General features: G+C 41.6%; 1 protein-coding gene across 4 annotated transcripts in view; it reads left to right on the top strand.

Annotated features, from left to right (window-relative positions):
* Positions 1-20,680, top strand: part of macrod2 (mono-ADP ribosylhydrolase 2) — a 372,441-nt gene that overhangs the window by 320,353 nt on the left and 31,408 nt on the right. For all 4 annotated transcript variants that reach the window (XM_086122657.1, XM_086122655.1, XM_086122656.1 and 1 more), the window contains exon 9: positions 16,194-16,272. In XM_086122657.1, the coding sequence (XP_085978783.1) occupies positions 16,194-16,272 (79 nt within the window). The remainder of the gene's footprint in view (positions 1-16,193; positions 16,273-20,680) is intronic.

Here is a 20,680-nt window from a genome sequence, read left to right as displayed (position 1 = left end):
TGTGTGTGTGTGTGTGTGTGTGTGTGTGTGTGTGTGTGTGTGTGTGTGTGTGTGTGTGTGTGTGTGTGTGTGTGTGTGTGTGTGTGTGTGTGTGTGAGAGAGAGATACAAGCTGATGCAAGGGCACACAACATGCCTTACAGATTCTGGTTTTGCGTGCTTTTGTAAAGGACTTTCGCTGCGGTGTGGTGTTTGCATGAGGCAGAGAATGTTGATGTACATGGAGCCTCTTTTGATGGTTGCTTCTTATTTTTGCGCGGAAGAAAGCGTCCTGCTGCTTTGAGAAACTCCTCTCCCTCGTCATGGTGGAAGATTTTTTTTCCTCCTAAAAGCAATCCTCGCGGGTTAATTGCTTTGATTTCTCCATCGCTACTGGTTCGAATGCACTCTCAATTGACTACACACTCCTCCACCTGACTAGCTACTCCTCAACTCCGCCCATGCATTTCTGCCCCTCTCCTTTTACTTGTTCTGCAGCATTACCTGGCTGATCCCTTAACACACACTCTCACCTGCTGGACAGATTTTAAATATTCCAATGCAGACTGGCCTGATCCTTAGTCAGCGGCTGTCAGACCCTGCGTCACACTATGGTGCAAAATAAATTAATAAATTAATAAAAGGAAATGACATACAAATATGTCATGGGTAGGTGGCTGTATTGGGCATAAATGGCTGTATTGGGCATATGGCTGTATTGGGCATAAATATGTCATGGGGATTGAATGAGTTAATCCATCCATCCATCCATTTTCCGAACCGCTTGATCCTCACTAGGGTCGCGGGGGGTGCTGGAGCCTATCCCAGCCATCTCCGGGCAGTAGGCGGGGGACACCCTGAATCAGTTGCCAGCCAATCGCAGGGCACACAGAGACGAACAACCATCCACGCCCACACTCACACCTAGGGACAATTTAGAGCGTCCAATCAGCCTGACATGCATGTTTTTGGAATGTGGGAGGAAACCGGAGCCCCCGGAGAAAACCCACGCAGGCCCGGGGAGAACATGCAAACTCCACACAGGGAGGCCGGAGCTGGAATCGAACCCGGTACCTCTGCACTGTGAAGCCGACGTGCTAACCACTGGACTACCGGGCCACCACTGAATGAGTTAATATAATTCCTTATTTTCCTACCGAGTTCACTCCTCTGATTGCATTAATCTCCCACTCACCCACGCATATCCCGTTAAAGGTAGCAAGTCATTTGATATTTGTTTTCCGTCTTTTTATTTGACTTGCCAACAAGTGAAGCGGGTCTTTCTTTCATCCACACTGCATGGTAATTCGACACACTTAAGATGTTTTATTGTTACTCTAGAGGCTCTTTTGGATATTCTTTTGGTTGTGGGGTGGTTTTTGAAAAGCACAGTGCTGTTCTACTTTAGCAGTGCTACTTTGGCACTCCACTCAGTTGCCCATCACGCCAACTCAATGCAAAGTCGCATCTGAATGTCGTTACAGGGATGCCGTGTCTTGCTTTAAGTGGCTAGAGCTGTGTGTTAAGAGAATTTGGGTGAGACGGAGTGAACTATAGTCCAGTGAATTCCAAAATAGCACAGAAACAAAAAGACACTTGATAAAGGTGTACAAAAGATATATTCAAATGTTACTCTTACCAAGATTAATAAAGCTAATTATCTAAGAAGAAAAAAATAATAATAATGTTCAGTTTTGATGACATCATCTGAAAAGTAAAAGTGACCTACTTGAAGGATGATAGTTTCATTGAATTTTCTAGGTTAATGAATAGCACTTTCCGTGATGGAGTTATGTTACATGGGTCGAGGAAGAACACATTTGCTTTTGATTTATTTTATTTATTAACCTGATGAGGTGCTGCATAAACACTATATGACTGTTTCATAATCATTCAGTGGATGATACAAAATACAGAGAAATTAAAAGGCTATGATTAAATTAGGGTGTATAATTTGGTTAGCTTTGATGAAGGTCTGCGCTCTACTCAGTGGTATTCTTGTTTAAGTTTTGTTTAAATGTGTGTAGCATTCGTGTCGAACTTCATACCGAGAGCTGTCTGGAAAGTAACAGAAATGTCAGCGGTTCAGATCATGGATGGATGGTGTTCAATTTAAAAAGGTGGCTGATAAAGTACAAACACAATAATAGACATACTGTTAAAATCGTATCCCTCTTAGGAACTCATTAAGGTACTAAATAGGAGGTGCTAGATTGCCTGCCCACAAGGTTAATGTTAATGAAAAACAAAATCGTGAAACCTTAAACTTATTCATTCAACATGCAAGGACTTTGTTGGGGATTGACAGCTATGCGAGTTAAAGATAAAAACAAAGCACGTACTTCATGCATCTCGTGAACAGCTTCACTGACCTATCGTCTGAAAGTTATGGTTATACCTTGCACCTGGTTAGCAGCTAAGCTTCCACATCTATTGCATAAGCAATCAGCTTCGCGGCCACCTTTGCATGTGCAAACCTTTTTTTTTTTTTTTTTTTTAATTAAGCCCTGAGGATTTTCCTTAAACCTTACCATTATTCTTTCTGTTCGGATGTTTGTGCCGTCAGTACTTTCTATTGAAGTGCCAAATGTCGAATGGCATCAAGCTTGTGTGAAACAACTATTCTCCTTCTTCCTGCCGTATTACCGACATTATGATGCAAACATCTTCCCTCTCATTTGTTTTCCTCGCATATTAAATTACTGTATATCTCCTTGACAAGAGGACACTGAACTGAGGTCGTGTCGTTCAATGAGCTGTCCTTGTTCCTTTCCGCAAATAAATCAATGGCTTTGTAATTTCACTTTCATAAGCTGTGACAAATTCATCTTGGCAGGACTCTGGCCCTCTCAGCATCTAATAAAGTGGGAATTAGAAACTAATTATAGGTCTTCATCCTCCCACCACCCCACCACTTACGACACACTTGCGTGTAGTGGAGTAAAGTCCCTAATAAACTTTTTCATTGGACCAATGTACACATGTAGGCTAAATTGTTGCGAACTGTAGCATCCCTGTCTGAATGATGACTGTACTGATGGTTTGTATATATAATATATTGGCCTGTAGTGAACATATTGTGACAGCTGAGGAAAAAGTAAAAACAAATATTAAGATTCTCTGTGTACCATAAAATAACAGACTCCGATAAACAAAGACATGACACAGAAGCAGAGAAAGTCTTTCTGTGATGCAAGGGTACCATTTGTGTGGTCGTGCCATGCAATGGCAGCTGTGCAAAAATGCCCAAGAGTCATCAAGCAAAGATAAAGTGACCTGGGGTGCGGTAATTACAATACTATGACTATTGTGCAGGTGCTGCAGATGATTGTTGCACCATTTAAAGTGACGAGGAACAGGAGCAGTAATTGTGATGCAACATTGGATGTGCAATGATACAGAAAGTCCTTGAGCACTTTAAAGTGTCTGCTGTGGAATACTGATCAACAACAGTCGCGCAAGTATGTAAAGAGCTAAAGTTACAATGATGAGTACTGTAAAACTGTCACTCAGTGATTTGCAAAACTGGCAAACATTTGCAAAGTCCCACGATCGTAGTCGAGTCAACTGTCTAGGGAGCTGATAGCAAGAGGGAAGAAGTGGTTTGAATGTCTGCTGGATTTAGTGTGCAGGGTGTGACAGTGCTTACCTGAGGGAAGGAGCTGGAAGAGGTGGTGACCAGGGTGTGGAAGGGTTCAGGAGAGTTTTCTCTGGACATTATGCAATCGCGATTTCTATTTGGAATTGCTGCAACACCATTGACCGAGTCGCATAATTTGTGAGTTGTATGACATAACCCCGCACACTCCAAGTGTGCACTGTTCACTTGAGGTCGGCGTAGTTCAGTTGATCCCACCCCAAATTGATTTGTACCTGTTATAATGGAAAAGCAACAGAGGCCAGGCCGGGTGAAGCGAGGCCGGTGTTGGGTAGTGTCAGGCCGTTCTGGAGGCTGGAATGGAAAAGCGGCCTATGTCACCGGGTACACAAACAAGTTTCTAGTAATTGCTGTCACTCGTGTGGTGTTTTCTTTCTTATTGTTGGAAGAGTGTGACAAATTTCGCCAATGTGTCCAAAATCATGGACGGGTAGTTTTGTCAATAATGCACTTGAAATAGCAAGCCCTATAAATTCACTGGACCTAAAAAGGTTTTCGTAAGAATCCAAAATCAAACAAGGAGCAAAGTGCACCTTTAGTCACGTGTTGGATTTTAAAAAAAACTCTCATTGTGCAACCCGAAACAGCATTTTTATTTCTGATTCACTTCAAATGGCATCCAGATGTCAGATGTGTGTAACCACTGTGTCAGCCTGTAACTGGGCCTTTGATTTGTTACACCGCTGGTTTCCATCCAGAAAAGTAAAGCTGGACAGATAACAACAAAACGTTCTTCCTAAGTTAAATGATATACCACAAACTTTTATTAACATAATAATCACTTGCCCGTACCATTTTTTTACTTTCCCTGTTTGTCTGTCATTTTGAGCAACTAAACAGGGCCCAAAAAATCTATACAACACTGTTTGGTATGACTTATCGGACACTGAAATCGTTACAGGGTGGCCTTTTTAAAAAAAATAAAAATAAATCCAATCTGCGGATAGCAGAAAAGCACTGACCTGCCGGTTCCGTCTCTCTGAATTAACTGAAAAGAAAATCCACAATGTCTATTCAATAAGAGGTCTGCTTGACAGATTTGTCCACATTGGATAGTCATTCCTGCTCTGTGTAATATGTTAACCTCTAATGTCACACATTTATTTTGACACCACACACGGCCACTGACTAGTTTTTTTTCCTGTCAATACGATCCTGTTTTCTTTCAAATGCTGTAAATCTGCCAAAACTGTGGAACATCGTGCAATGAAACTTTATTTATTTATTCATCTATCTATCGGTAATTTTTTAATGGTCACCAGTTGTGAAACATATTGTGCATGGCACCTTGAGTGTACTGTATTTATTTCAGATTTTGAAAAATGAGTAGACTTCTTGCTGGTTCTTAAAACCTGATATTGGGACCAGGATAACTACAAATACATTTTGTAGATTTTTACTTGACTGCATGTAACACATTACTAGCTTTGTACTATCAACGAAAATTAACCGATAATGATTGATCATATTACAATAACAATAACTAGCTGGAAATTGTGAATAGAGAAAAAAAAACATTGACTTGATTACCGTAGGTTCTTGGTTACCTTTTTTTTTAACTTCCTTAAACAAAAAACAACAAAAGGATGGAAAAGTAATTTAAAAGATAACACATGCGGAAATGACCCAGGACACGCTGGAGGAGATGGTGTCTCCCGGCTGATCTGGGAACGCCTTGCGATCCCCTGGGAAGAGCTGGAAGAAGTGGCTGGGGAGAGGGAAGTGTGGGCTTCCCCGCTACAGCTGCTGCCCCCGTGACCCTACCCCAGATAAGTGGTAGAGAAATGGATGAGTTAAACACACCAAGAACACAGAGATAGAAGTTAGAGTATTCCTATTCCTTTCTGAAATGGATACCACTGAACTTTGTTCTCACTTACCACAAAACCTTTGGACAGAACTGTGTATTCTAATAGTGGTCATGAAACAATCAGATAAGCACTTGAGCAGATACACAACAAAATGTGTCTGCATTGCTTGTGAAATGAGTTCCACCGTTATGTGGTTTGAAAAGTGTATTAGTCCCTCCCCTTTTCTTCTCCAGAGAAATGGTGTATGAAGCAAATTACTTTAGGAGGGCTTTTTTTTCCTTTGACCTTTTAAAATAAACCTCAACAGGAAAAAAAACAAGACCACATGTATATAAAACCTTCAAAGAAAAGACACTGTTATCATTTCAAGGTAGTGATGAGAGGAAGCACGGCCTCCACACTTGCACTCATCTGCATTTTCATGTTCAAGTACGATATAGGCAGGATTATGGCTTGAGTAGCTCAGCATACATAAAATGAAGACTATGGATGAAGAAATGTCGAGATTTATGTTAGCTGACCATGGATGATGGACCGTTATGTCACGCTGACTGCTGGATTCGAATCTTGTGACTCTACCTGGAAATCGGACTAATACTCAGGCAGTTTTGCTCATGGGACTTGTGATTGGATTCCCATTTGTCTGGAAGCTTTTTAAAGTACCCAAAAGAGACCGGTCCAGCACATACCACACATTTCCCAGGAGAGTAACTTAAGTCAGCGGAGCCTATACAGGGCAAACATGCAGCAGGAAGGAGAAGGTGATCGTGGCAAACCAGCACACAAAAAGACACACTGACTCTTCCAATTCCTGTATTTTCTGTTGGGAAATATCAAAATGATTTATGTGTGAATAAACATTTCGACTGCCGTATTTTGCTTCAAGCACATTTGTGGCTCTCATTTGTGTTTTCCACTAGCTTCCGCGAGTTTCTGCTCAAATGACTTCGCCATAGTAGAATGCTGTTTTCTGTGTTGTGCTTGAGAGCAGACGAGCCAAAATATCCTGATGCATGTGTGTAATTCACCAAGTTTTAACCTGAGATCTGGCGCTGCCTATCGGTGGTCAACGGGAGCAATAGAATAGAATAGTTTCAGAGATGATTTATTGATTCAAAGCAGGATTGGTGAAACTCTCTCAGCGTCATATTGTAGAATCCTGTCACAAAGACACTATAGGTCAAGACACCTGCACAATCAGAGATTCAGAGATGCAGTACAAGCTCACAAAGCCAAGCAATCGTTACCTTGAAAAAGTGAGGTCTATTCACACCAGAAAATGTCCTTTGCTCCACCTCCTCGGGTGTGAACTATATTCTATAAACACATCGACGCATGTGACGATCTGTGCTTCCATTGACCAAATATGATAATGGCGGAACGCAGAGCACAGAAGTGGAAATGGAAGAAAATGTGGAATTCCTACTTGCTGCATTCCTGCTCTGCGTATTTGTGCCCTTATTAGCTGCAAAATTCTTGTGAGTATCAAATGCAGGTTTTGCGCTGAGCTGTTTCTAATTTTACACGTTCCATAATGTGGTTATTTGTTGTCTTTGTTGAGTACTATGGTGTTCGAACTCATGTGTCCTGCTGTATTTTATTATTCATGAACTATTAGTTTCCACGCGATTGGCTGGCAACCAGTTCAGGGTGTACTGCCCGAAGACAGCTTGAATGGGCTCCAGCACAACCCTTGTGAGGAAAAAAAGCGCATCAGAAAATGGATGGATGGATGGATGAACTATTAGCACTGTGGCTGAGAAGTATGAGCTGTTTATGTAAGTCTTGTCAATTATTTCTCACTGCTCTAACTTGAGTCGGTTAACTACAACGGCCTGTAGTGGCGAAAGGTACTCAGGCTACTCAAGTCAAAGTAACATTATGTGGTATTTAAAGAGTAACTGTAGTCTGATTGCTTGACTGGAAAAAGTAATGCGTTAGTCTTCTTTCTACTTCTTCCTTTCATAACTTTGTTGCTGTGAATTGGGAATTTCTCCATTGTGAGACTAATAAAGGTTTTCATATCTTATCTTATCTTTACTGAAAAACGTACACATTAGTAACAAATTAGTTGCATCACTGAGTAGAAGACCAACAGCTTTGATGTCTTAGATACAGTATAATGCTTAGTGTGACGACTTTTGTCATGAGTCAGTATTTGTGCCAGTGACCAATGAGCTTTCAAGAAAACAATTTGCTGATTGGATACCTTTATGACTAGCTCTGCTTCATGTGAAAGAAATGCTTCCACAATTTGATGCACCTGGAAATGGGTTGTTTTTGGGCGCTTGTTACCCTAGCCAGGCCTAACGATTCATTTTTTTGTGAGATTGATTGTGGACTAATAGTTGCTGCAGCCTTCACAATTGAAGTTGAGTGTGTGTAGTTTTACAGTTGAGGCAAACCAGCTGTTATTCAGCTCGGTTTTATGAAAACCAAGTCCATTAAACCCCCTTCCTCATAGAAAACAGTTGGCAGAGCTATACGGGGTTTTGAATATTACAGAACATCAAACTACAGCAAACATCTGATGATGACCGCCATATGTTCTGCAACGTTTGTCCCCTTTAATTGCTTTTCAATGTCAAGAGACTAAAAAAAAAAAAACAAACAAAAAAATTATCCATCCATTTTCAATACTGCTTGTCCTCGTCAGAGTCACGCGTGAGCAGGAGCTTTTTCAACTGACTTCACGCGAAAGGCAGGCAGCAATCCTGAACTGGTCACCAGGCAATTGCAGGGCATATAAAGATGCCGCTTCACACGCACATTTACACTTTTAATGCCTGAAGAAAACACACACAAGAACTGGAATAGCAATTCCAATCTAAACCTGGCTTCATTATCTTTTCAAAGGCAGCAATTAACTAATGTCCATTTAGTGTACTGTAGGTTCAAGCTTATTTCACCTTCGCCAAAGAAAAGCTTACGCAAATGTTATTCCTTGCGACTCATCGCTGTCCATCTTTGCTGCCTACAGACAGATAGATGCACGCACACGCACACACTCGCAGCCATCATCATCAGCAGAGGTTGTTATAGGCCAGAGTCCAGAGGTCACATCATTACCAATGCAGTCATGGATCATAGATACAGCCCTCACATTAGTCCTTCCTTCATCATCCCCCTCTGACCTTGTCCGCAGCTGCGCTTCCTCTCATCTTTATGATTTGAAAAGACCAAATGCTTCTCCATCTCACTCAAAGTATTCCCCACTGTTTCAAACGTGAGCGTTCCATCATTATCATCATTTGACTATCTGTATGAATTGACAAATCCGTTAATCAAACACACTGTTCTATGGTGCATCGTTCAAGGACTCCTGCAGGTCCCGTTGGTTGGTGGGGAATATTTTTTCGTTTTTTAATTTGAAATGATTTTCTGAACATTTGGGGGTGGGGGTTGTTTTTTTCCCCCCAATGGATGACAATGTCTGCAGTCCTTGTCGGAGGTTATCGACACATTCCTTCATCTCGCGGGAGCAGTGCTCGCTAATTAAATATTTCCTGTGTTGGCATTGAGTCAACTCTTACTGACGCGCATCTAAAATCCATAAAGCCCAGCCTCCACTTTCAGAAACATGATGTATGTTTTATAAAAGCATTCACAATTTATATTAGAGCATAAAAGAATATGAAACGTGTAGTTTCCGGCTTGATTTGTTTCAGTATTTCTGAACTTGGAATGGAGTTGGCAGAAGCTCTTTCAGCTCTCAATTTGATCAAATCATCTCTGAAAATGAGCAATAAAACGTTTGAAGCCTCATACGTGCTGCACTCCAACTGAGCTCAGATGTGTGGAAAAATAACAGATTTTTTGAATTAACATACAAATTGCTGGTATATTATCGGATGTGGGGGGGGTCCGAATACCGGTAGACAGCATTTTTCGGTCCAAATGTTTGATATTCTGTTCTACATGCAGCTTTAGGAGCCATTTTGTGATGTTTTACACTGATGAAATAAGCAGGCGGCTTAGCAGAATGTTATCACATCTATTTAGTCACACTGTGCTGAGCACTCATGCATAATGTTGTACATAAGCATTTACAAAACTCTCGTCGTCTTTTCGGCAACATTTAAGTGACAGCACCGGCCGTTTCACTGCCCTTGCCGTGATTTATTCAGTATCTAACATTGATCGGCTTGGGGAGTTCGGCTTCTTAAGTCCAGCACTTTCTTGTGCGGCTTTGGTAGTCAGCATCATTTCTTTGAGTCCAATGTCAGGCGTCTGCTTTGATGTATGAATGGAGGCGTTTTGTTCAAAGGGACAACCTTTTCTGTGGCCTCCTTTGAAATGATAATGCTCCAGCTTGCTGCAGGTGGAGCTTCTGCCCGGGGTCAATCAAAGTCAAAGTGAGAAGCTTCTCACAGCTTTTCCCCGAGTGGCCGATGCCGCCTAATCTTAACATGGGATGTCACGTTGACCTGCAGCAGAACATTCGTGTTAGGAAGGAGTCACGGGATGGATTTTACAATGCATTCAACTGACACGATTCAGGAAAAAAAAAAGTGTCACGATCGAAATCAAGCCTTTTCCAAATGTTAAGTCTGATATAGATCTTATACTTTATTTGCCAATGTTATCATGCCATAAACTGACAGATGGGCTCTACCCTTTCAGCGTGATCCCGACATCATCAAAATACGGCAATCTGTGATGAATATACACGGGTGTCTCGCCAAATATTAAATCGCCTGCTGTGAAGTTAAACTCTAGAAGAAGCACAGAGTATTAAATATGGTGTAATTGTTCCCCAAATTTGCTTTTGTACACTAAATTCTTTTTGTAATTTTACTGGTGCGGTTACTACTCATCTACTTTTTATTTCTGTACTATGCTTTTGCATGACTTGAACTCCTTTGTTTTTAAATACTTTTGGATGTTGTCATTTTAATGATGTCAAGCACATTTTGGATGAAATATGACCTGTAATTGTGCTACAGGCATTCCGCCCAAAAAATAATAAGAATAATTAAAAAATTCGGACTGCAACCAGTAGAGTTATGCCAAGTCTACTGTCCTTTAAACCAATGGGGGAAGAGTCACTTCAGGCCAATAAAAACTGTTTGTAATGTTTAAACCTTTGTATTATTATACATCCATCCCTTGTGTAATCCGCTTCTAATCGCAATTCTATTATTCTATGAAATGTATTGTTTTATTTTACTTTTGTGTTATTGCTGCACAGCTAGTATATCATTACACTATGCTACCTATTATGCAGCCGACTTAGCTTTTGTCTCTCGGCCAGTGTCGAAACAACCATCTTTCGAGTGCCCTCCCAAGCCCGGTAAGTGAAGGTTGAGTCAGGAAGGGTATCCGGTGGGAAAAACAAAACAAAACAAAACAGTGCCAAACAAATTAATCATTAAACTTGCTGTGGCGACCCCTGATGGGAGGAGATGAAGGTCAACTACTGCTAACATCTGTGTTGTCGCTGCTGTTTAAGTACATTTTGGATGTCTTTGCATGTCATGTATTGAATGGCTGCCATCCACACCGAGAGTTTCCACAAGCCAGCATCTCAGAGGATGCTGCCACAGAGACCAGCACGACCCCGGGCAGACCTGGGACTTACCCAAAATGCAGTTATCTTCGTTTACACTGCAAGGAAAATGCTCATTTGTGTATACTATTCTGATTCGAATATGCCTTGCGCAGATTTTGATTTTTCCACCCGCTTTTCTTTGGCTAGCCACACGCTCGGTGAACCAAGAGGCGCAGGTGTGTGTAATTACATCAGCAATAAGGCCTGGATGTGGTCCGCCTGCCTCAAAGTGAAGCCTCTATCCAAACCTACATTGGAGACAACAAAGGAGGCAAAGTCCTACTGATGATGTCTTTGATGTTGCGGTCTTTCATGAGGAGATATTTCTGGCTGCGGAATAATTTGCTGGCATATTTTAGTCACTGGAACAATGACACAAGCTATCCATGTATGAACATAAACGATGCTTGTCGTGTACGGAAAGCGAAGTGTGATATGACTAAACCGTACAAGATGTAATTTACACTCGTTGGTCACAACACTAGGTGCACTTGCGCAACCTAATCAGCTCTTATCCAAGAGCTGTATCGAACAGTTTGTCTACAGCTGCTGTTGTGTAAATCCAGTTAGCACGATATTTCTCAGAAGACTATCATGATTCCATTATACTTAGAGCAAGGGTGTCTATGATTAAGGAAGAGAACACACAATTTTGGTCCTGGTAAAGGTGGCCACGGATCTTTATATTCATGTTGTGCCGTTATGCCCCAATGCTATCAGGACTAAACGGGAATGTAACCCACCACGACAAGCTGGAGATGCTATTAAAAAAGAAAAAAAAAGATGTGTAGTACCATCTCTTTTGGTTGCTTTGTTTGGTCTTGACAGAGTTTGCTGCTCCACCGAGTGCCTTTCCAGTTATCTTTGTAAAGGCATATTTATGTGATACAGCTCTTGTAACAGTGAGCATATGTTTGTGAGTGTGTGTGTGCACGCGCGCGTACGTGTTAACACATTCCAAAGGTTACATAATGTTCAGTGAGTGTCAAGTGTTGGTGACCTGCCCAGGTTGCGCCTTCACCCATTGCATGATGATGCTTGCTCACCACAACCTTGACCAAAAGCAAAAATACTTATGTATGCAACCATTTGTGTATATATATATATATATACTGTACAGTATGTATTTTTTTCCATGTTCAGCAGATAACGCTTGAATGATGACATGCAGCAATCAAAGATATCTTGAGTTCAAACAGCAACTGGAGTAGCTAAGGCCAATCTGTTCCCTCTTCTTGAGAAAATGAAGACGTGAATACAATCGAGTCGTGTGTGTGATTGATTTGCATACATTAAAACAGCTTTAAATAACGACTCATGTACTGAGCACAGCAACAAATCATTCTTGTCCCTTTGGTAATTATTTCCTAATATATTCCATGCTTAAGAAATGTGTTAGGCTGCCACCCAGTGTGGTTCATGCCCCAAGTTTCCTCATCAGCATTGGTATTTCACAAAATTTATCTATCTATCCATCCAGGACAATTTAGAGTATTCACTCAACCCCCGTGCAGGTTTTTAGAATGTGGGAGACAACCGGCAATATGTCTCAACTCAACTGTATTTATAGAGCACTTTAAAACAGCCATCGCTTGTATACCAAGTGCTTGCTGCACATGGAGCAAATGTCATATATACAACAATAGAACAAGAAATTAAGACCCAAGACAGTGGAAAGCACAAAACAATAAAACTAGGATCAAGTCTGAGTCATGCCGAGTCAAATGCCAAAGAATCCAAATGAGTTTTGAGACGAGTTTTAAAGATGGGCAGCGAGGGGGCTTGCCGAATGTTCAGTGGGAGGTCATTCAAAAGAGAGGGACCAACAATGGAAAAGGCTCGATCCCCTCTGAGCCTCCGCTTAGTTCTTGGTACTTCTAATAATGTCCAGTCCGCAGACCTGAGGCGGGCTGATGTGCAGGGGCGTAGGAGCTCACAGAGGTAAGGTGGAGCGAGGCCATTGAAAGATTTGAAAACAAACATGTACCGTACATAAATATACTGATGGCTGTGATGCAGTATTGTAAACATCAGTGGGCTGCATCAAAGTTTGCAATCTACTTACCGGTAATTTTGTCTTGAGGAGACACCGATGAAGTACAAACCTTCTACTGTTTTGTCAAGCTGACCATCTTTGCCATCATGTTGCGCTCACCCTTTGGCAAAGACGCTCCAATCATGGATGAATAATGACAAGGCACAGTGGCATGCAGGGAACCCAGCTTTCTAATTAGTCTTCCATTAACTTTTTCAACCTTGACTGTTGTGAAGAGTGGCTCACTTGCCTAGTTCCAAGGTGGAGTTATTGCTTTTTTTAGCACAGTAGTGAGAGTTTTAAGACTTTTATCAAAGCAACATCTTGAGAAAAACGAGTTCCAAGTACTTCAAAACAAGTTCTCACATCGCAGAAGAGCTCTAGTAAGATACTAGTAAGTGTTATCTTACAAGGTCACTACGCATTTACGTCAAGACCGAGAATTCGCAATTTTGCTATTCTCATTTAACTGTTTCCAGTGAAAAAAAGAATACATCATCCATCCATTTTCTGATCCGCTTTATCCTCACAAGGGTCGCTGGGGGTGCTGGAGCCGATCCCACCTGTCTTTGGGCAGTAGGCCGAATACACCCTGAACTGGGTGCCAGCCAATCGCAGGGCACACAGAGAGAAAGAACCATCCATGCACACACTCACACTGCGAGACAAATTCGAGCGTTCCATTAACATGCCACGCATTTTTTTGGAATGCGGGAGGAAACCGGAGTACCCAGAGAAAGCCCCCGCAGGCATGGGGACAACATGCAAACTCCACACAGGAAGGCTGGGGCCGGAATTTGACCCTGCACCTCGGCACTGTGAAGCCAACTTGCTGCCCAAGAAATATACCATCCCTGTAAATCCGAATGAAATTCTGTTTAGACTCGACCTTTTTATTCCATTTGACGTGTTTATATGGAGCCTTTTTATCCATTTGTTCGTTCCGATACATTCCAATCGGACTACATGGCTCCGTGTATACCCGGCTTCTGACTGGTTTGGATTGTTTGGATTTCAATTCACAATGAGGGATATAGAAGTAATCCATTTGGAGTCAAACTTGCTACTATCCTAAAACTTGTATTAACTTTACAGCCAACGTCGTCAAGTGTATAGTTCAGTAAAATAAATCCGAATCATTCTACATAAATCAGACAGGCTTGTCTTTTGGAATAGGTGATGCAACAATGATTTTGCAGAGATTCGGAACGGTGCGTCTTCAGGGGCGTTTTAAAATTCAAGCCTCCGTGACAGGGAGATGTCATGCATTTGTTGGCCAACTTTACATACTCACGAGCAAAACCTGTAACAAAAAAAAAGGCTTGCATTCAATGTCGTCTTGGACTCCTCGCTTAAATGCTCGATTGGAAACAATAATATGTGCTACACACACTGAAATTTCTGCACGGTTAAATATGAACCCGGCAGTGGTTTCATGTGTAATGCAACAGTTTGGCCCCTCTGGTGTCTTTTGTCATCCTCGAGCTCATTTTCCCATCTGCGCCGATGCGCCCAGCCCGACTAAAATGAACTAAATGAACAGGTTAAGTAACAGAACATCTTGTTATACGCGGTAAGCGTAGTCTCATAACCAGCCTTTCTTTGAGTTTCACTATAAGGCCCGCCTTTATGAATGGTTTGACAGTGGGCAATCGCTTTCAGGATGGAGCTCTATAAAAGACTAATGGAATTCCTGGGGAGCTGCAGCATAGCGCACAGGACATTGTCACACACGTTCGCCTGGCATAGTATTACTTTTCACACATCGGTTGTCAACATGCACACAACTCCAAACGATTTCTTTCCCTAATTGACGGTTGAGAGTGAGACAACATTTTCCAAACAGTCATCCTCTGGAGATCGAGCAAAAATAAAATGCCCCCATCCTGAAGTAACCCCTAACATTTACTACAAAGCCCCGGTGGTGGAACTATTTATAGATCTGTGCCTGTATGAAAACCAGAAGGTGGTCTCTTTGAATTTGATCCTTGTGTTCAGTCCAGAATGAGACGAAAGATGGTGAGATGCATTTCACCCTCCAAAGCAGCGCAGCCAGATAACCATAATGGCATCCGTTATGCCTCTCTTCGTTGTCATGATGTAAAATGTCACTGTGCGTGCTCACTTATCAAGAGACACGCAAGTTGAAGTCAACCTTTTTTACTTTATTTGAGCACACATCAGACAGTCCTGGTGGCTCACAAATGGCAGGTTTGTCAGCACAGACATTTCCTATTTATTTATTACCCACAATGCCACAACACCCCAACATGCGACAGCCAAAGCAAAACAAAATAAATCACACAGATGTTTTTGGTTTTTTTGTTGTTGTTTTTTAATAACCTCACAAGGCATGTTATATACTTGCCTGAAGGTCTCGTGAGACCGAAGACTCATGGGAAATGATGCGCACCATCGCAGCAGGCTTTAATTGCAGCGTTGCCGTCTCTGCCTGCTCTAAAACCATCCACTGCCCTTCACGCCCTCCACTCTGCTCTCCATGACCAGTCAAATTGCAGCCTTTGCGATTAGCAAATCACAATTAGATTGCAAATGCAATTAACCATTCAGCCCTGGTACCGTGCTTTCGCAATTGCTGGCACATACAATTTTCACACACCACGTTATGGCTCTCATCTATTGTCAAGTCTGTGTCCGTACATTTTTATTTTATTCGACCATTCATAGCACAGCCAAAGGGTCAAGTTGAACAAAATGTCACTTTGTTTTCAGTGTTCAAACTGGCTTACTTTTTTTTAAAGATACCAATGTAATCATGGCTCTATTGCTCCCACACGTGAAGTAAAAACATGTATTTGCCATTTTAATTTTGTAAATTGCATGCGCAGTGAAAGCATTCTCGATTGCTTGTTCCTTTTGTGGTGTTGAAGGATATTGCTCTGCTGTAACGTGCACCCTTTTGGTGAAAGTAATTGCGGTTATGTGCTCCACTATTTGCTAAAAGCGCTCTCAAATGGCTAATTCAGGTGGTCTCAATAGGGACGGTACTTAATCAGGCTCCCGAACAAAGCTGATTGTGTCTCGCTAATGCACCAACTTTTAATATCCAAAATGTTTCGCTTGGTTACTCTGTTATTGAATGTGCTGAGTTTACTTTTGAGCTAATTGTTTTTCTTCACTTTTTTTCTTTTCTGTGCAGATCACGCGGGTCATTTTCTGTGTCTTCCTAGAAACTGACTTTAACATCTACAAGAAGAAAATGTCCATTATTTTTGAAGGTATGTGTCGTACATGTCTTTACTCCTTGCTGCACACAAACAGTTGTGATAATTCATACCCTGACCCAATGTGTCAAAGTGAATTTTTAGTTGTAAAATGTGTTTTTTTCTTTCTATCTGCACACAAATGATTCCAAGAAATGGTAGATGATTATATGATGAAATGTTAGCTATTTCGAAGAAAAAAAAACTTTGCATGTACAAAATTTTATCAGAAGTTATCTTGATGTTTCAGAATGGTGCAACAGATTCTATTTCTGCAAAATTATGCATCCATCACACAAATCATTGTCCAAATATAAAGTAAACTGAAAATTGTGAATATTGTGATGCAGGCTTTCCAGTTGACATTTATTGAATACAAGTTATTAATAATGTTATCTTAATTTGCAAATGCATTGATGCATCATATTGTGAGTTTTATAGGCTTTGACGCTATCATCCAGTATGTGATTTTTTTTTTTATGACACCACACCAAGATTAACACCGATAAATTATTCTGACAGTTTGGTAAAACAAGTGTATATGACAGTAAGAGTAAATGTAAATACTTGCTAAATTAATGTGGATATTCCAGTATGAGTTTAATGTAGTTTGTAACCTTTACAATCCCATACTCCAACGAAGTTGGGCCATTCTATGTAACTTAAAATAAAACAATGCAATTTGGAAATCCTTTTCCACGTGTCAAATTGAATACACGACAAACAAATTGCTGAACTTTGTTTTGCAAATATGGTTTATAATGATTATCACTGCATTGCAACACCTTTAATTTGAACAACACTCAATTGTTGAAGCGTTGAAAGTGGAATTCTTTCCATATTGTTGCATGATGTAACTCTTCATTCTGGTTTGCCGTTGCTGAAATAAGATTCAGGTTTTTTTTCTTTAATTTGTACAAAGTGTTACCGGTACACCTTCCTTGGAATTGGGATTTATAAATGACTTCAAGAGCTTCAGTTGCAAATTTATTTGGCATGAGCAAATTGAGTAATGCATAACAGCCTCATATAATCCTTGATTAGTGCTCGTCTATTCTTGGTGTGAGATAAACATCTGTTCCATTCTATTTTACGGCTCTCTCTTACACCCCCCATCCTTGGTAGCTGCATTACTTCTTGGCGAGGGCAGAAGGCGTAACAAGTTCTGATGGGGGGCTCCATAGAGGATTGAGTTGAATAGCTTGGGAGCCACTCAGCCGAGGCTGTCTGGCTTTGCCAGCCTTGCATTACCTCCCATTTACCTTACTTTTTCAAACCCTCTACCCCCACCCCTTCCGCCCACCACCCCAACGGAATAGCGGCTCTCAAGCCTACGTCTCGCTTCTCCCAGATGGAGAGTGTTTGCTCCCTATGTGCGTCCATCATCTGTCCCGCTCGCCTTCCTGGAAGATTACATTCTGGGCAGAGACCTTAATTATATGGCCTGCCCTCGTGTACCCAGTCCCCGTCTCATCATATTAGTGCTCTGAGATGAGAATCTGGAGTCGTTGTTCTCCAGTTATCGCTCCAACCACTTACAAGAGCTGTCACTGGATAACTGCCCTACATCTCGCCATAAGCGGTAGTGGAGGAGAAACAAAACAGTATATCTGTTCTTGTCGCAAAGAAAACATTTAAGATTCAGTGGTGGTATTGTCATGTTATGTGTAGTTGCTGTTGGTCGGAATCCCACAACTCTAAGATCACTACTTACTTTCACGCGTGAGATTAAAAAAGAAGAAGAAAAAAAACACTGCATAGGTTTAGGTGGCATTATACTTTATACGCAATTATTGTCAAAGGAAAACCTCCCAAAACTTTTATTCTGGCATGGCAGTGTAATAGAAGAATTTATCTGCACTCAAACGTACCCACGTGGCCCAGGTGCTCTTCCATATGACAGCATTTGAACTCCGCTCTGTGCTCGTGTTCCTCTTTGAAGAAGTATGGAGAAAATAACGAAGATAACACAATTTCTACTTTGACTACGGACTTGACACTGCGATTATAAAGACTGTCGCAGAGCTGATAGGTTTGACACAAACAAACAAAGGTATGCTGATTGGTAGGCTTGCAACATGTAAGAAGACATTTAGCCTGCGAAGATTTGCAGCAGGTGTGCTTCAGAACATTTCATTAGCCTCACGGTTGGAGACAGGCAATCAGATGTCTTTTGTCGCTGCATTCGATGCATCACACGGACACCTGAGACATCGTTGGGTCCCCTGACATCGTTGGAGCGTTTGATGTGTCACATCACATGGGCACTGCCTATTATCTTCTTCTCTGGTCCTCACTTACTCTCACTTAGACCTCTCCTTGTCTTGAAGCCACTCGTCCTTCCCTTTCCTCTTCTTTATCACTTAGGAGGGCCTCCACAAGATCTATCATGTTGCATCATGCATTTCTTGATGGCTGACATAGCGGGTGGGGTTCCTGTCTATCACAAGAATTTAGCATGAAAATCTTACAGACGCCTGCAGTCAAGCAATCATACGATAAAAAGTCAGGTGCGGTACAATGCATTTTCTCCATACAAGATCCTTTCTTTTTTTTAATAAAACATTTGAGAACAAGCACAACTATCTGCCAAATTCACTGAATTATTTAAGTGGCATTCAATTGTTGGTACATATTCTTTCAAGAAAGATTAGCCCACAATGGACACGGGCCTGCAGGGTGTCTTGAATCTGCCTGTTACAATGAAATGTCAAGGCATCTAGGAATGAACTGTGATGTCTGGTAGCAGGACGCTTGGTCACAGCCGCAGGCACAACAGAAGAAAGACACAAAGAAGATGGCTAAAAACACCCGAAAATGACTTAGAACAAGACAATGGACTGCACTGAAGAGCCTTGATCTAAATCCTACTGAACAAGTGAGGAAGGAGCTGATATATAACATTTGGAGAAAGAATCCTTCAAACGTGCGACAGCTGTAGCAGTTTGCCCATGTAAGGTCGGCCAAAATACCTGCCGACAGGTGCACAAGACGCTACTCTCATGGGGTTACATGATCATAGAGTGTGATCATCGGGTAATTGCCTCAAACGGTTGTGCCAGAAATATGAAGTTAAGATGATCAGGCCACTCTCATTATTATTGTTTTTAAATAAATCAATTGGGCCCCAAAAAGCAATGCCTGATTTTCATTAATTATTAGTTAATTATGAGTAATATTTTTGTTCATTATTACTACTTTTGTTAGCTTTGCGTTATTTGGGTGACCAATGTGAGTTTTTCCTTTTTTAATTGAAAGATACCAAGAAATAAGCCTGTGTGGAAATCTTTTTTTTTTTAAACCCCAAGATGAATTCCAACAAATTATGCACAAAACGTGTAACTTTTTTGTCTATCCAAACAAAAATTTCCCATCAAACAGGGCAGCTTTGTAAAAATATGAATGCTTCAATCAATTAATACAGAATAACATTCTGGGTAATTTTTGATCGACGCCATGCTTGCCATGGCGCATATAATTTGCAAGCGGTGAAGCAGCTGTGGTTTTAGACAGTGAAACCACGTTGAAATTGATTCTGGTTCCACTTCTCGACTAATATGATCAGGGTGGCTGCCCACAAGCTGCTTTCCATCATTTCCTATCCTGGGTGAGCTTCGGTGCTGACAAAATGAAAGCAGCCCTCAGATCCGTGGGGGCTGTTGTGTTCTCGCCAACTGTTTCACTGACTTTGGGATTGACAATTGTTTACATGGCTGTTAATACACTCTATACTCCCCATTCTATACCCCCACAACCACATATGTGTGACAGAAGTGCCCCGCCCTCCGCCCCCAACTGCTTGGAAATAGCAAAGCTGCCCTGTGTGCGCACACACACACTTGTCTAACACACACGTATGTTGACAGAGGATATGGGGGCCCACAGCAGCCCCGTGAGGGGTGAAAATGAAGTCTGTGTTGGTTTCACAGGTCCTTCCCTCGGGGCCAGGAAATGAGATGACCACAGTGTGTTAGTGATGTGATCGCCACAAAGCGCATTGGCTCACACCTTCCCAGTCACGTTTGACAGATATAAGCATCCGCTTGAAGCACATCTGTGAACATGTTGAGGCATACATCCCTGACACGTAGAATGTGAGAATACATGAGGAACTACACAGCGTGGGACATTGCACTTTGCACGGATGAGACGCCCTTACATATGGACTGCTGTTTTTCACTTTTGCAGTGCACTTGGCATTGAATGCTGTGTGTGTGTGTGTGTGTGTGTGTGTGTGTGTGTGTGTGTGTGTGTGTGTGTGTGTGTGTGTGTGTGTGTGTGTGTGTGTGTGTGTGTGTGTGTGTGTGTGTGTGTGTGTGTGTGTGTGTGTGTGTGTGTGTGTGTGTGCGCTTATTGCACGTTCACCTATTCATAATTGTAACAGTATCCGGCTTCAAAATGCAGCTCACGGTTAAACGAGCGA

This window comes from Hippocampus guttulatus, chromosome 10, assembly GCF_054856545.1.
Source record: "Hippocampus guttulatus isolate MCC_2025c chromosome 10, RoL_Hgut_1.0, whole genome shotgun sequence".
Lineage (NCBI taxonomy): Eukaryota > Metazoa > Chordata > Actinopteri > Syngnathiformes > Syngnathidae > Hippocampus > Hippocampus guttulatus.
Note: the sequence above shows the minus strand (reverse complement) of the source record. Positions and strands in the feature narration are given on the sequence as shown.